General features: G+C 40.0%; 2 protein-coding genes across 8 annotated transcripts in view; both read left to right on the forward strand.

Moving 5' to 3' along the window:
• Positions 1–3,649, forward strand: hs6st2 (heparan sulfate 6-O-sulfotransferase 2). 2 transcript variants are annotated; one of them, XM_056244322.1, is made up of 2 exons: positions 1–860; positions 2,604–3,649. In XM_056244322.1, exons 1-2 carry the CDS (start codon positions 301–303, stop codon positions 3,448–3,450), a joined length of 1,407 nt encoding a protein of 468 aa, XP_056100297.1. In that variant the 5' UTR covers positions 1–300; the 3' UTR covers positions 3,451–3,649. The 2 variants fall into 2 exon arrangements, with proteins under 2 accessions (XP_056100297.1, XP_056100298.1); XM_056244323.1 differs by having other exon boundaries at positions 2,607–3,649.
• Positions 3,650–5,215: 1,566 nt separating this feature from the next.
• Positions 5,216–14,078, forward strand: part of mbnl3 (muscleblind-like splicing regulator 3) — a 41,478-nt gene continuing 32,615 nt past the window's right edge. For 3 of the 6 annotated variants that reach the window (XM_056244315.1, XM_056244314.1, XM_056244319.1), the window contains exon 1: positions 5,217–5,516. The gene's annotated coding sequence lies outside the window, so the exon portion shown is untranslated. Of the gene's footprint in view, positions 5,517–14,078 lie in introns of all 6 variants that reach the window. The other 3 variants (XM_056244316.1, XM_056244318.1, XM_056244313.1) reach the window with 2 other exon arrangements.

Consider the following 14,078-nt stretch of genomic DNA (forward strand, 5'->3'; position numbering starts at 1 on the left):
TGCGGGTGCGGAGGGAACGGGGAAGAGCGAGTACGAAATTGTGGCTGAGGTAAACAGCAGAAGTTATCTGTAGATCTCAAAGCGATACGATATAACTACGGACGGGTAAGCCTCGTGGAAACATGTAGACATTAATTACGTTCGATACTAGCAGACAAACATCCACAAAAAGCGCTGGGCATGTTCATGTTTGGATGTGCTGAGGCTCGAGTCGCAGGTTTTGTTCTACATTCCTCCCGGCCGACGCGACGCGGTGGGAACCGCACAACTGAGTAATGCTTTCACTTTTCCAGAGAGAAGATGGATGAAAAATCCTACTACAGCCGCCGACTCATCGCACTGCTGATGGTCCTGTGTTTCGGCGTTATTGTATTACAATACATATGTCCTACGTCCGACTGCCAGTTGCTACACCTGGCATCATTGTCCTCGAGACTAGGGAGTCGCGCGCCCGGGGATCGCATGAACGGAGCCGGTGCGGGAGATCCGTACAGCTCAGAAGACGGTGCTTTGGTTCGCTTTGTGCCTCGCTTTAATTTCACCACCAAAGACCTTAATCGCGCTGTTGATTTCAATATCAAGGGGGACGATGTTATAGTGTTCCTCCACATTCAGAAAACCGGGGGGACCACGTTCGGGCGTCACCTGGTCCGCAACATCCAACTGGAGAGGCCGTGCGAGTGCCATGCGGGCCAGAAGAAGTGTACTTGCTACCGGCCGGGCAAACGGGACACCTGGCTGTTCTCTCGCTTCTCCACCGGCTGGACCTGCGGTCTGCACGCGGACTGGACGGAGCTCACTAACTGCGTGCCTTCTTACATGAGCAACCGTGAGTCTCAGGAGAGGCGTGGGATTCCCAGGTGAGTGTTTAATTGGTTTTTATGTGTAATAAACTGATTTTAGTGTCTATAATGGACTAAAACGCGTCTTCACAAACAAACTTATTTCTTTTGTTATGGTATTCTGTGTTGTATGGTGTCACGGTGTGCTTCTCCACTCCTTCCCCTCATATTGTTCTCGTTCAGTTCGGGCTGAAGCCTCTTAGCAAGTCAATTATGTGGAGACAAAAGGCCTCCAACAGGTCAGACTCAACCCCAGAGTGCTTTCATTCAGCGCATTCCTGCAACAGGGGACCCATCATAATCATTCACCCTTTCAGACACCCTGGAGGGCAGACAGCCTGCTGGCACCAGAACATCTGCCATTCTCTCAGGCTTGTCCTTTAAACAAACTCCCCTTAGCATGGGATAAACAGTGTTTGATAATGTTTGCACTGGGAGGCATTGCTTTTGATAAATAAGCTTTGAGTGCCTTAAGCGTAGTAGGTTGGTACTGTTTTAAAAGCTACACTACTGTTAAAAAGTTGTTTAAAAAAAGACTTATACTTTTATTCGGCAAGGACGAATTCAGTTGATCAAAAGTGTTAAAGACACTTAATGTTACAAAATTTCTATTTCAAATAAATGCTGTTCTTTTGAACTTTCTATTCACCAAAGAATATCGAAAAATGTATCACGGTTTCCACAAAAATGTTTAGCAGAAAAACTGTGTTCAGAGCAGAACAAATATTTCTTGAGCACCAATCAGCATATTACAATGATTTCTGAAAGATCATTCATGTGACACCAAAGCCTGGATACCGATTGTTGTTTTGGTTGATAACTGATGAATGACAGATATTACAAATCTATCCTTTATCTAATTAAACGAAAATCCCTAAAAACTAAAATTGTTTTACAAGTGAATTTGAGCATCTCAATTTAATAATGTACAGTGTGGATTTTAATTGAGATCTGCTAAAGATTACATGCAACTTTTTACATTATTGGTATTTTTAAATATTAACTTTAAGTTAATGTCAACTTTATTTATATAGAAGCATTAAACAACGATTGTTGACCAAAGTAATGTACAACATAACATTACAAACACCAGCAAGACCAGAAACTACACAAATCAGATATGATTAAAAGTCATATAAAGGGAATTACAATAATCAAGCCTTGTCGTTAGATAACTGCAAATGTAAGCTAAATGAAAAATAGGGGGTAATGAACTATTAAATATACAACAATATTGACTGATGTATATAGATACAAACGCATGAAAGGCCTGTTTTTCAAATGGACACAATTAGATGAAATCATTATCCCATGGGCTCATTGTTGGCTTTCAAGTAATGAAAAAGTTGAGGCTCACCAGAGACGTTCTCTGTGCTGTTGTTGAATGGATTTGTCCAGCCAGTCTTAATTGATATTCGTATGGAAACTGTTCTGGATGTGAGCTGAAAGATGATTCTTCTTATTTGCTCATTATGCTAAAATGCCCATAATTACAGTCAACCAGCAATAATTCATTCCGTTTTCCATCAAGATTGCTCCCCTGACACACTCCAACAGAAACTACGCCATGAATAATTCTGTTACTGTGAACATGCACAAAATATGACAGCTTTACTCCACTTAATGATTCATATGCAATATTACATTTCATTTTGTTTCTTTTTTTTAGTCAACAGAGTTGACTTGCTTTAGTTTAAACTCATTTGGCCACTTTTTTGATAACCTAATTTGATCAATTCTTCTCTTTCCTGTCTCATGTAGTAGGAACTACTACTACATCACGATCTTGAGGGATCCAGTGTGGCGGTACCTGAGCGAATGGAGGCACGTTCAACGCGGTGCCACATGGAAGGCCTCTAAACACATCTGTGATGGCCGTTTACCCACCCTGACCGAGCTGCCCAGCTGTTACACTGGTGACGACTGGTCGGGCTGCTCGTTGGAGGAATTCATGGCGTGTCCTTACAACCTGGCCAACAACAGACAGACCCGTATGCTGGCCGACCTCAGCCTGGTGGGCTGCTATAACCTCTCCATCATGAGTGAGAGCCAGCGGTGGGTCATGCTACTGGAAAGTGCCAAACGCAACTTGCGAAACATGGCCTTTTTTGGTCTGACAGAATATCAACGTAAGACTCAGTACCTCTTCGAGCAAACATTCCGTCTGGCCTTCATCGCGCCATTCACACAGCTCAATGGCACCCGCGCTGCGAGCGTAGAGGTGGAACCAGAGACTCAGCGAAGGATCCGAGAGCTGAACCAGTGGGACGTGGAGCTGTACGAGTATGCGCGGGACCTTTTCCTGCAGCGATTCCAGTACGCCAGACAGAAGGAGCGCAGGGAGGCCCGTCAGCGACGCCTGCAGGAGAGACGCAAGCTACGTGCCAAGGCGAAGTCTTGGTGGGGGGTGACTGGAAAAGCTGTTTTTAAACCCACCAAGGAGCCATCAATGACAGAACAATATCCCGCTTTCTCAGAAGAAAATCAAGCGGATGCTGGACAAAAGCTGGAGAGTGAGACAGAGGGACAGGTGGAGGACAACTGGTTAGAGGAGGATGACAATGAAACCATATTGGACTATTTAGAAAATGTGGAGCAGTGGCGGTAGCCAACAGCTATTTGGGAAGGGGGTTGAACTCAATAATGGATTAGAAAATGGTGAATCCATTTTATTACTATGGGGTACCTATAATCCTTTTAGCCCAAATCACTGCTAAATATTAGCACGTACGGGTTTGTTAATTGCGGGTTGCTCTTTTTGTGACACATGAATTTTGTGTAACGCACATCATAATTCCCATATATATATATATTGATTCATAGCACCAGTTCACTGTCAAGTATCATATTTTAAATTATCGTCTTGCTGCCTGACCTCTCTCGTGACTTGTGAACTGAAGAGATGCTAAAATCCAGAGTCCCATCCCCACTCTGCCCTTGAGAGAGGGCATTATGACTCAAGGTTGCAGGTAGATCGTCTCTGCAATTAATGTACTGAAAATCACTATGGAGGAAAAGCAAATACATAGCTTAAAAACTTATCGTTAAAGCCAAAGAATGGAATGAAACATTTTCTGATCTTGCTGTTCCGAGGAAGAAGCTGGTAGCAAACCCATTTTTATTTGCATACCAGTAATGCAAGATTTCAAAATATTGCCTTTTTTTTTATTTTTTTTTAAGTGTCCTCAACAGTCACAATCCCATGCACATATGTTGCCTTTTGTTGAAGATGTCCAGCAATTGTCTTTTGGGTTATTTTTTGATTTAAGATGTTTTATATGAAATGTATTTCTTTCTCATTCCTTTTATTTATATGTTTGCTAATAGGATCACATGATATGGGATGGCTCATGGTACATCAAAATAAAATAAAAAACTTTGTGAATTACTTCATCTTTATACCACACCATAGGTTGTACTGAGGAACGCAGATTGCTCTGCTGGAAAATGAATAACATTTGTGAGTACAAATAAATATTTTTTTTATAATAATCAAAATTGCTTGCGTCTAGTTGCACTTGATCTAGAAGGGCGAGTCTTCATTTTTGCCTTTTTTTTTTCTTTACAGCAGATGGAGCCAAAGTAACACCCATTGCTTTGAATGGAAGCTTACATGTATAAACACATTCGATCTGTAGTAGGCCTACATTAGGTGTCCTATATCACAATACACATTTTAAAGTGTATACTGACATCTTTCTGCCTGTAATTAGGCTATAAAGCTCACTAACTTCTGCTGTTTAAATCCCACAATTTGTTTTTGCTTGTCGCTAGTGGTTTGTGCTGGCTGCTGCAATTCACTAATTCACTCTTCTGTGAATATTGCCCCTTATATTTCCAGTTATACTCATTTTGTTTGGATCATGCACATCTGTATACATACCATCTTTCCACACTATCCCATTGACCCAGGCCCATGAATGTATTTATCAATTATATAAAATAACATTTATCCTTAATTGGTTAATTGTACGTCATGTGATGACCTGCTCTATGTACAATAAATCGGTCTTTTCTAGAAGACTTTTTTGGGGGACTATTTCATGCGAGTTATACATATTTTTTGATAATATTAAAAGTAATATTCATTTCTTTATGCAAAGTTTCTTAGTTTAAAAAAATGTTGAGTGTACCTTTAAACACCCGTTACTCACAAGCAAAGTAACCGTTGCTTTCTTGTCTAAATATAGCTGCTGTACTGTACGACATCAAATGCATTAAATCCACTTTTCCTTAAGGCTTTGCGTGAAATATTTCTCATTATAGGTGTCCTCATATAGATGAGGCGCAGTTAGCACTGAGGTCGAATGGGAATCCCCCTAAAATGGAGGCAATACATGGGAATGCACGTAGTGCACACTTTCGCTCTACTCCTCCCTTCTGCCCTCCCTCGTCTCGTCTTCTGCCTAGCAGCAGCTAGCAAGTTCGCTTCACGCTTCCCCATCGCTAGCTTCGTTGTTCAACTCGAAACACCCCGCAGCCGCTGGTCATTTTACGAGGCTTTAAGCTGCAAACTGCGCGATCGAAAGCTCTCGGTTAAACGCGGGAACTTTTGCAACCAAAGCGCGCGCCTCACATCAGCCAGTGATCGTGACGTAGCTATTGACAAATCTTTATTTCGCTTTGCGCTGCATTTGATGTCATCCGAGCTCTAGTCGCGCGCCGTCTACACAGGTGAGTCATCTGCTTTCATAAAGACTAATATTTCATATTCTGTATCCAGTCTTGCCGCACATGTTATTGCAAATGCGATGGGTGTAACGTTAATGCATTACTCGCTGTCACGACTGACGCTGGCTCGTTTATGGGTCTCCATCTCTAACCTTGCTTTTGCGCACATGGCCTTTTCGCACCGTGACGCATAAAACAAAAATTTTACTTTCTCCATATTCTTAGTAGCCAAGTCTATCATTTGACCTTACCGCAAAAGCTGTCACTTGTAATAAAACGTCCGTAATGCATTTCGGTGTCGAGCATTGATCATACACTTGCTGACAGCTGTTGAGCTTTCCATCAGTGCTGTGGACTGTGGTGCCCTGAACAGCACCTAGTTTGTAAACTGGTTGGATGGAGCTCAAACTCTGCTCACATGTTATGAGCCCCTGCAATAGTCAGGTGCAGTGGGCTGTATGTCTTTTCTGATGCTGTATTTGTGTCTGGCATCTCAAACAAGTAATGCTGTCATGCTGACATTTCAATTTTTCATGGCCAGAGCTGGATGTAGTCCCAACCATAAGGTATTCACCCACGGTTGGAGCTGAATTTGTCCTTGATTTCCTGGAACATGTAAAAGGTGGGACTGGAACTTGTGTGGGTGGTTTTGTATCTTGGTGTGGTTGAAGTTAAATGTCCTTTGTCCCGCTTACCCTTAACATCATCGGGCATTTGCCAGCACAGACAACTGGCCAAAGCCGAATGCTGTAGTTTATTTTGTTGTCCAGGCTTGAATGTATAGCTAAGCATTCCTTCTACAACACATTGTTGAGTCTGATGACCTTTATTTTGCACGGTCAAGCCTGTTTATGGTAACGGTTTAGTATACAGGGTTCCGATAGTCCCTCGGGAAATTAATAAGTTATTAAAAATCATGGACATTTCTTCAATATCTACAATGTGTTAGCACCTAGATAGATGTATAACACTTTATAATAATGTTGTAAATGTTGACATTAGCCAACGCAGTAGTTAACATGAAAATTTAGCAATTTTACATTATTAATGTTTTACACTCATTTATTTTGAACATTAAAGTTGTATTGATTCAACATTAATGTATTGTAAACTAATATGAATTCGCATATGAATTAACATGAACTTGGATAAATAAATGCAAAAAAAAAAAATCCATTGTTCATTATATCTAATGCATTAATAAATGTAAACCAATTGAATGTTATTGTAAAATATTACCATTTATCATAGTTTGTATTTATAAAATATTTCACTGGCTAGATATAGTTCTTTGTACATTTCACAGTTGTGCCATATTCAAATTTCAAGAAGATTTTTTGGGACGAGACATTTGTACATTAAGAAGTATAGCCATGACATGTTCCATTGAAAATTGAGTGTTTTATTGACCTGTGCAGAAATTAAAACAGCAGGGCTGGGGAGGTCTGGACAACCGTGTCCCTGAAACTGCCAGTTGTTGCACTGCACTTAGGACTTGCTTCATATAAAAAATGTTAAAATCTATCTTGGCTACAGATTTTGTGCGAAGAATATCAAATAAATAATACATGCATGACAATACAGTTGCGCACCTGCAGTCGTGTGAGTGGCAGTTGATATTCTGTTTGATTTCACACCTTGTGATGTGCACTGTCAAAGGTCAGGTCAGAGGAGTCCTGCTGCTTTAGAGGGCTGGTGTCTGTCAGACTTCAGTGGCATCGCTGCCCTTTAGTTATGTCTGCGATTTAAAGGTCTTCACATGGCTGACAAGTCATATATTTTTGTGGTAATACCAGGCCAATACATAGCACGTACCCTCCTTCTCCCTGAGGGGTCTGTTTATCCTGCACTTCCTGGTTTAAATTAGAACTAGACCCACATACGCCGTACACAGACTCAGAACGCTGTCTGACGACAAGCTCCATTAGTTCCCAGTGGTCACAAGTGGTCAGGTAGCCATAGACGAGAGAAAACGAGAGCTAAATCCTTCTCAGAGGTTTGGGGTTAAATCAGGTGAGCTGCCAGTAACCCTCCTTATGGTTTTTACCTCGTAGGGAACAGATAGGGAATAAAATATTAGAAGCCCCCTGATGGTACGTGTGCGCGTCTGTCCGATGTCATGATTTTAGATTGTGAGCGATTAAAATGTCTCCACGATCTGCTTTTGAAGAAATATCGTAGTATCGTGCTACAGTGCACATTCTGACAGTTGCAGTTCTGGCGAGGCACCCTTGTGCCAACATACTGTACAAATCAAGCGACGTACATTCACATCACATGATTAGCAACCCAGTGGTAGGGTTACGCTCACCGCTCATGTGACATTGCAGTTCTTTGCAATCACACAAGTGTATTATTTGCATGCATTTTAAAGCCTTACCAGTTAAACATTTTTTTTTGCACACTGTTCTGACAAATGCTTTTCTGAGCGCGAACACCCGAAGCGCATGCACTAAAAGCCTGTCAAACAGCATGTGAGAACTGAACTAAGTTCTCTTTCGCGTCTTATTGTGCTTAAACTGTCAATTACACACAGGGTTTACATTAACAAAGTCAGTTCAGTCTTAAAGGGTTAGTTCACCCAAAAATAAAAATTCTGTCATTAATTACACCCTCATGTCGTTCCAAACCTCTTTGGAATCTTCGGAGCGCAAATGAAGATCTTTTTGATGAAATCTGAGAGCTTTCTTGTCCCTCCATTGACAGTCTACGCAACTACCATTTTGATGCTTCAAAATGGTCATAAAGAGATTGTAAAATTGAGCAGTTTGGTCCAAATTTTCTGAAAAGACACGATCCCTTTATATGATGAACAGATTGAATTAAGACTTTGCGTAGTCTAGCGTACACTGTCAATGGAGGGACAGATTTCATCAGAAAGATCTTCATTTGTGTTCCGAAAATGAACAAAAGTCTTACTGGTTTAGAAATACATGAGGGTGAATAATGACAGAATAAACCTACATATTGTGCCTTTAAGTGAACATAAACAGTTGGGAGAAAACCGGATGTGTGTCTGTATATTTGATCCAGCATGGGGTCTTAAAGTGACAGCAGTCTAATATACTTGCCTCCATTTATCATTAATGTTAATCAAAAAAAGACAGAAAAAAATGTCTTACTGCTCTTCACTGAATAACTTCAGTAGCTTTAATAAGTATATTGTATTTGTCCTAATATTTGTAATTTGCTTCTTTGTTCTTATTTTTAATAACAAAAATAAAAAATGTTTTTCAAATAGGCAAATTAGTTCTGCTTTGCTGCTCAGTGACATATTAAAACCAATATGAAAAAAAATTGTGATAAAATCTAGAAAATAAAATGCATGATCTTCCTGAAAAACAATCTATGATATTTTTGCCATATCGCCCACCCCTACTTGATGGTCCCACATGCTCACGTTCTCAGTCTTACGTTAGCACCTCATATCCGCATATTGCCGCATGTGCTGAAACTGCACCACAGGTTCAGGCATGTTTGCCACTGATGCCGTGGACTTTGCTCTCGCTTTCATTCTCCCTATAAAATTAATGATAAGAACAGAGAGTAGTGTTACTGTACACATGTCCTCATTTCCCCTCTCCCGCTTTGCTGGACCAAACATGGTAGTTTATGCCATATGCTTTGAAATGGCAATAAAACGTGGTCCTGGGCTGATAAAGCAACACATGATCAAACATTGAGCGACTATAATATTGATTGAGCTGTCGTATTTAGCTAGCTTGCTGTAAATATCGTTTCTCTATCTACTGAATCTATAAGAACTAGACTATTGCGTTCTATAAATATGGCCACTGCCCTCTTTTCGCAAGTAGGTTATGACATGCTCAGATTGTGTTACTCACAAATGAGCTTCTAACCACTATTCTGTAAAGTGCAATGCACCATTTGTCCAACTAATTATCATTTGGGTGCATTTGCACAAACGCAAATGAGGCTTTGGCAAGTCTGCGCTTAATTTAAAATAGTTGACCTGCTTTTGAACGCCTTGTGATGTTTATAATTGCATAAAATGATGTATTTGATCCTGCACTTGCTCTTCATAGTGGTTTCGTTTCTCCAGTTTGTTGTTGCTACATTACACTGAGCTGGGCAGAGGGGAAGAGGCTCAGCCTGTTGTAATGTGTCATGTTGCTTTAAGCCTATGATTTTAGAGTTTGTTTGTGCTCTCCAGAGCGCTGTACGTGTCTCTGTCCTTGCTGTGAGTTTTTGAGGGAGCTCAGGCAGCCTGCATGTTTTTATGAATGGAGGCAGTGGGGCTGTAATAGGCTGAAAGGATTATATATACTTAACCTAATTATTTTTCCCTGTGGCTGGGGGCTTTTCTCCTCTCCCAGTCCCGTCTCACAAGCTCTTGATTCTCAAGACTTCTCTCCACCATGTCAGACCTAGCATGTCTCCACCTAGGCTGTCAGAACTGTCCATTTCTGTGGGTTTTTTTTTTAGTGAATGCTGCAGTTCTGGCTCTGAGGAACAGAGAACTATGTGTCCATGTATTTTTGCATTGCTTCCTTTCATTAAGGGAAGTACGCACATGGCTTAATATCGGTTACATTTGGGTCATACTTCTGCATCAGATTCTCTGCACTGATCAGCCTTGTCCTTTAAATGTCATTCAGACAGTTTGTTCCCTGTAATGGCCAGGACAGTGTGTCTATTCATACGATTCAATCATTTAAAGAAGTATGCAGCCATCTTATACTGATTGAAACTCTTCTTAAAGGGATATTTCACCCTAAAATGAAAATGTAGTCATAAATTACTTGGAAAACTTGGAATCTTTTTGCGTCTTTTAAAAAAAGCTTGATGCTGGTCGCTATTCACTTGCATTATATAGACATTTTATAGAACATTTTTTTATTATTTTATTTTAGGGTGAACTAACCCTTCAAATGAAGGAACACAAAAAGTGCATTTGAAGGATAACTGAGGCTGTCATTTTCAAAAATGACAATTTCATGAAAGTCGTCCATAGGAATCGAGCACTATAATTCAGTTAAACTATATGATATCTTTGATGATGATTTTCATTTACTCCAGTGGACTAAAAACCACTGTGACCAGATAATTCAGTCTTGAAAACCCAGATCAGTCTGATTCATGAACAAATCTTTTTTGGGTGAACTATCCTTTTAAGAAGAGTAAAATATTACACAAGTATGCAGCCATTTCTACTCATTAAAACTCTTCTAAAAGGAACAGTCCACCAAAAAAAAGGGAGAATTCTGCCATTTACTCATTCTCACGAGTAGGTTACCTCACGAGGCCATCAAGCTCTAAAATGACAACAACAAAAAAAGCACAATGTAATACACTTGCGCACTAAAATTCAATAAAGCCATATGATAGCTTGAAATTGACAGAGTGAAATTTGTTATTTACTGATATTCTTCCACTCCAGTGGACGTTGAACCATTGCAACCAGATCATTGAGTCTCGAGAATGGTCTTGTGAACTTGTCCGGTTTTGTAAACCAAATCACTCAATTTGTTGAAAAGATCTGACTTAAAATAATAATTTGCTCATGAATCGGACATCCCTATAGCTCTCTCATGAAAACACCAAGAAGACTTATGACTGTCAATATTTCCAGTGAACGATGACTGAAATTTTGTTCTGTTCCTCACACAAAGCTGTATGGACCTCTTTTATGATACTTTATGCTGCCTTTTCTCATGTAGAAGCTTGGAAAATCAGGATTGAACAACACGAAGGTGAGAAAATAATACCATTATTTCCATTTTTGGATGAACTACAAGAACAGTAAATAATGAATAAACAGCTATTTGAAATCATATTAAAACAGCAAACCTTGTTAAAATCTCAAATTCCCCAAAGCATGACTCTATTTCTGAGAATACATGTGGGTTCAGTTTCGTTTCTCTGTGATTTCACCTCGGCAAGATAAGAAGTGCAAAAGAGACATTTAAAGGCATAGTTCACCCATAGATGAAAAGTCTGTCTGCATTAGCCTCATGTAGTTCCAAAATTTTATGATTTTCTTTCTTCTGCGGAACAGAAAAGATATTTTGAAGAATGTTGGTAACCAAACAGTTTTGGTCACCATTGACAAAAGATTCGATTATTTTCCACAGAAGTAAGTCGTACAAGTTTGCAACAACATGATTGTGAGTAAATGATGTAAATGATTGCTGTCACTAAGAAGGAATACAAAGGTTAACTTTGAGCTACTGAACTCTCACTTTACCGTGAGAAATGCTGCAGTGCAAGCTGCAGCAGGCAGAATGCATGTGGGGAGCATGTGCTGTGCTGGTGGAGCTGCAGTATGTGCTGGTCATGCTGGGCTGGCCTTGTATGCGTCAGCTCTGTGGTATGAAGGTTATGTTGTGGCGCTCCAGTGCTGCTGAGCGCTGCAGTGCGTTGGAACAGCAGACTCCTCTCTTTCCTGCCTTGACCTCTGCCAACTGACCCTCGCACTCCCACTGCCGTCTCTGCGGACGAGTATGGCAGAGGCAGAGAGGCAGAGAACCAGATTCAATCATGCGTTGGTTCTGCATATCATTCCGATGTAGTTCGTTCACTTGCTTTTCTGGGCTTATTTGGGAACTCTGTGCCACTGACTGTCAGAGTGACAGTGACAGCAACCCGTATAGAAAATGCTTATCATTTGAATGCTGCGCCTGTTTGCCCATCATCACCTTCCCAGCATTTCAAGGTCAGCTTTAGTCGTGATTATGCAGCCGCATTGCTCTATTTTCCCTATTCACACATTAGCCATGTCCCAAAGACTGAGCTTCCATGAAAAATAAAATGTTCAAAAGGCCCTGTGGCCTTTGGATTATTTACATAAGCAAAATGTTGCACTCCGTTGGGACCTGAAAAAAAGACACGTCTGCAGAATGTTGCTTCATCAAGCCATGAGATTTGTGTTGGCTATTAAAATATATTGGTCGGCAGTTTTTTTCCACATTGTAGTCTGTTTGTTTAGCTCAATTTAATTAATATTCCTAGTACATGACATGAGTTACAGTGAAAGGCTTTTTTGAAAATGGTTAAAATAGACCTCAAATGAACACTAAACAATGTTTACTCTAGTGATCCCTGTAATTATTTTACCTAGGGCAGCTGTTGTCATATTGATCTGTATAATCGATCATTCCAAGATCTAAGATTAGCTCATTCAGCAAGTGTGTCTCGAATAGACAACGAATTCTGGAGACTGGGTTTCTGTTTTTTAAAGCATAGTAACGAAGTTTACCCACAAACGAGGGCGAGTAAAAAAAAATCATCTTCTTCTCTGTGGTATACAAAAAGCAGATATTTTGAGAAATTTTGTTTTTGTATTTTGTTTTTTGGTCCGTAAAAGGAAAGTCAATAGGATCTGATGTTGTTTTGGACCCCATTGACTTTCATTACAACATGCTTGTATGTTCCACAGGAGAAAAAAAGTCACACAGGGTTGGAAGAAAATGAAGGTAATGAGGGTTAAATAAATTGACAGAATTTTAATTTTGGATGAACAATTCCTTTAAAGTCACAATGAAACAGATGTAACGACAGATCTTTTCGTCCGTATTGGGACGTACATCCGAGTAAAATTTATTAGAGAATAAGAAAAAAATGTAGAGCAAGGACTTGGTTCTATCCATCGGTTGTTGATTGGATTGTGGAGGGGCGGCTTATGATGAAGAAGTCCAGCATTCATCAACAGTCACAGTTGAAAAAGAAAAAAAACTGTTGGTACCAATATGTACCTTTAAGGTACTAATATGAGCTCTTTAGGTACAAAGGAAAAGGTACCGTCCTGGTGACGGCTTTTGTACCTTTTTTTCTCAATACCATGGATTTACAAAATAAATAAGGTGAATTTTCATTTCATGCTGACTTAAAGCATATAGTGTTTAATTTAGCAGGAATAATGTTATTTCTCACAGACAGACAGTAGGTGGTTTTGTTGACTTCTCAGACTGAGACTGCTTCAAACATAGAAATTGTAGCCAGGTTTGGATGAAAGATCTGTTTCTCAAACGCCCAGTCTTCTGCTATACATTCCAGTTATTGACTTGATTCTTGTGTACATGGCCACATGCGGTGTCTGAAGGACACTGCTACAAGTGCGATGTGTATACAGCTCGGTGACCTTGTAGAAACAATACACACTCGCCACCTCCACACTTCTGATATTTACAGCCTCCTTTGTAGATCTGCGCCAGAAACACTCACACACGTGTACTGTGCTGTATATCCTCCGCCCTGCCGTCTTTCTGCTGTAGAGAACATCAAAGTAAACCGACTACACAGCCAGCACTTACACTAGCCTGTATAACAATTGTACTACATATAGCTGACGTTATTAGTATCGAGCACACGGTTATTTGTCTTCTTGTCTGTGCAATTACAAATTATGGGGTTTAGGGTTTTAAGACCTTTTCTATCATTATTTTTTAAATCCATTTACAGGTTCAATGCAAGTTTAGATGCATCTAATCTAAATCTAGCCTATATATTTTTCAGTAGTGTGTTACTAGCTCTTTTCACAATAGTGTAGCTTTTCAATTTAACAAGCTAGTTTTTCCAATGTGCATTAAAATGCTGCATTGCTGT

Source organism: Rhinichthys klamathensis, unplaced genomic scaffold (genome assembly GCF_029890125.1).
Source record: "Rhinichthys klamathensis goyatoka isolate OS25496 unplaced genomic scaffold, OSU_Roscu_1.1 h1tg000960l_1, whole genome shotgun sequence".
In the NCBI taxonomy this organism is placed as follows: domain Eukaryota; kingdom Metazoa; phylum Chordata; class Actinopteri; order Cypriniformes; family Leuciscidae; genus Rhinichthys; species Rhinichthys klamathensis.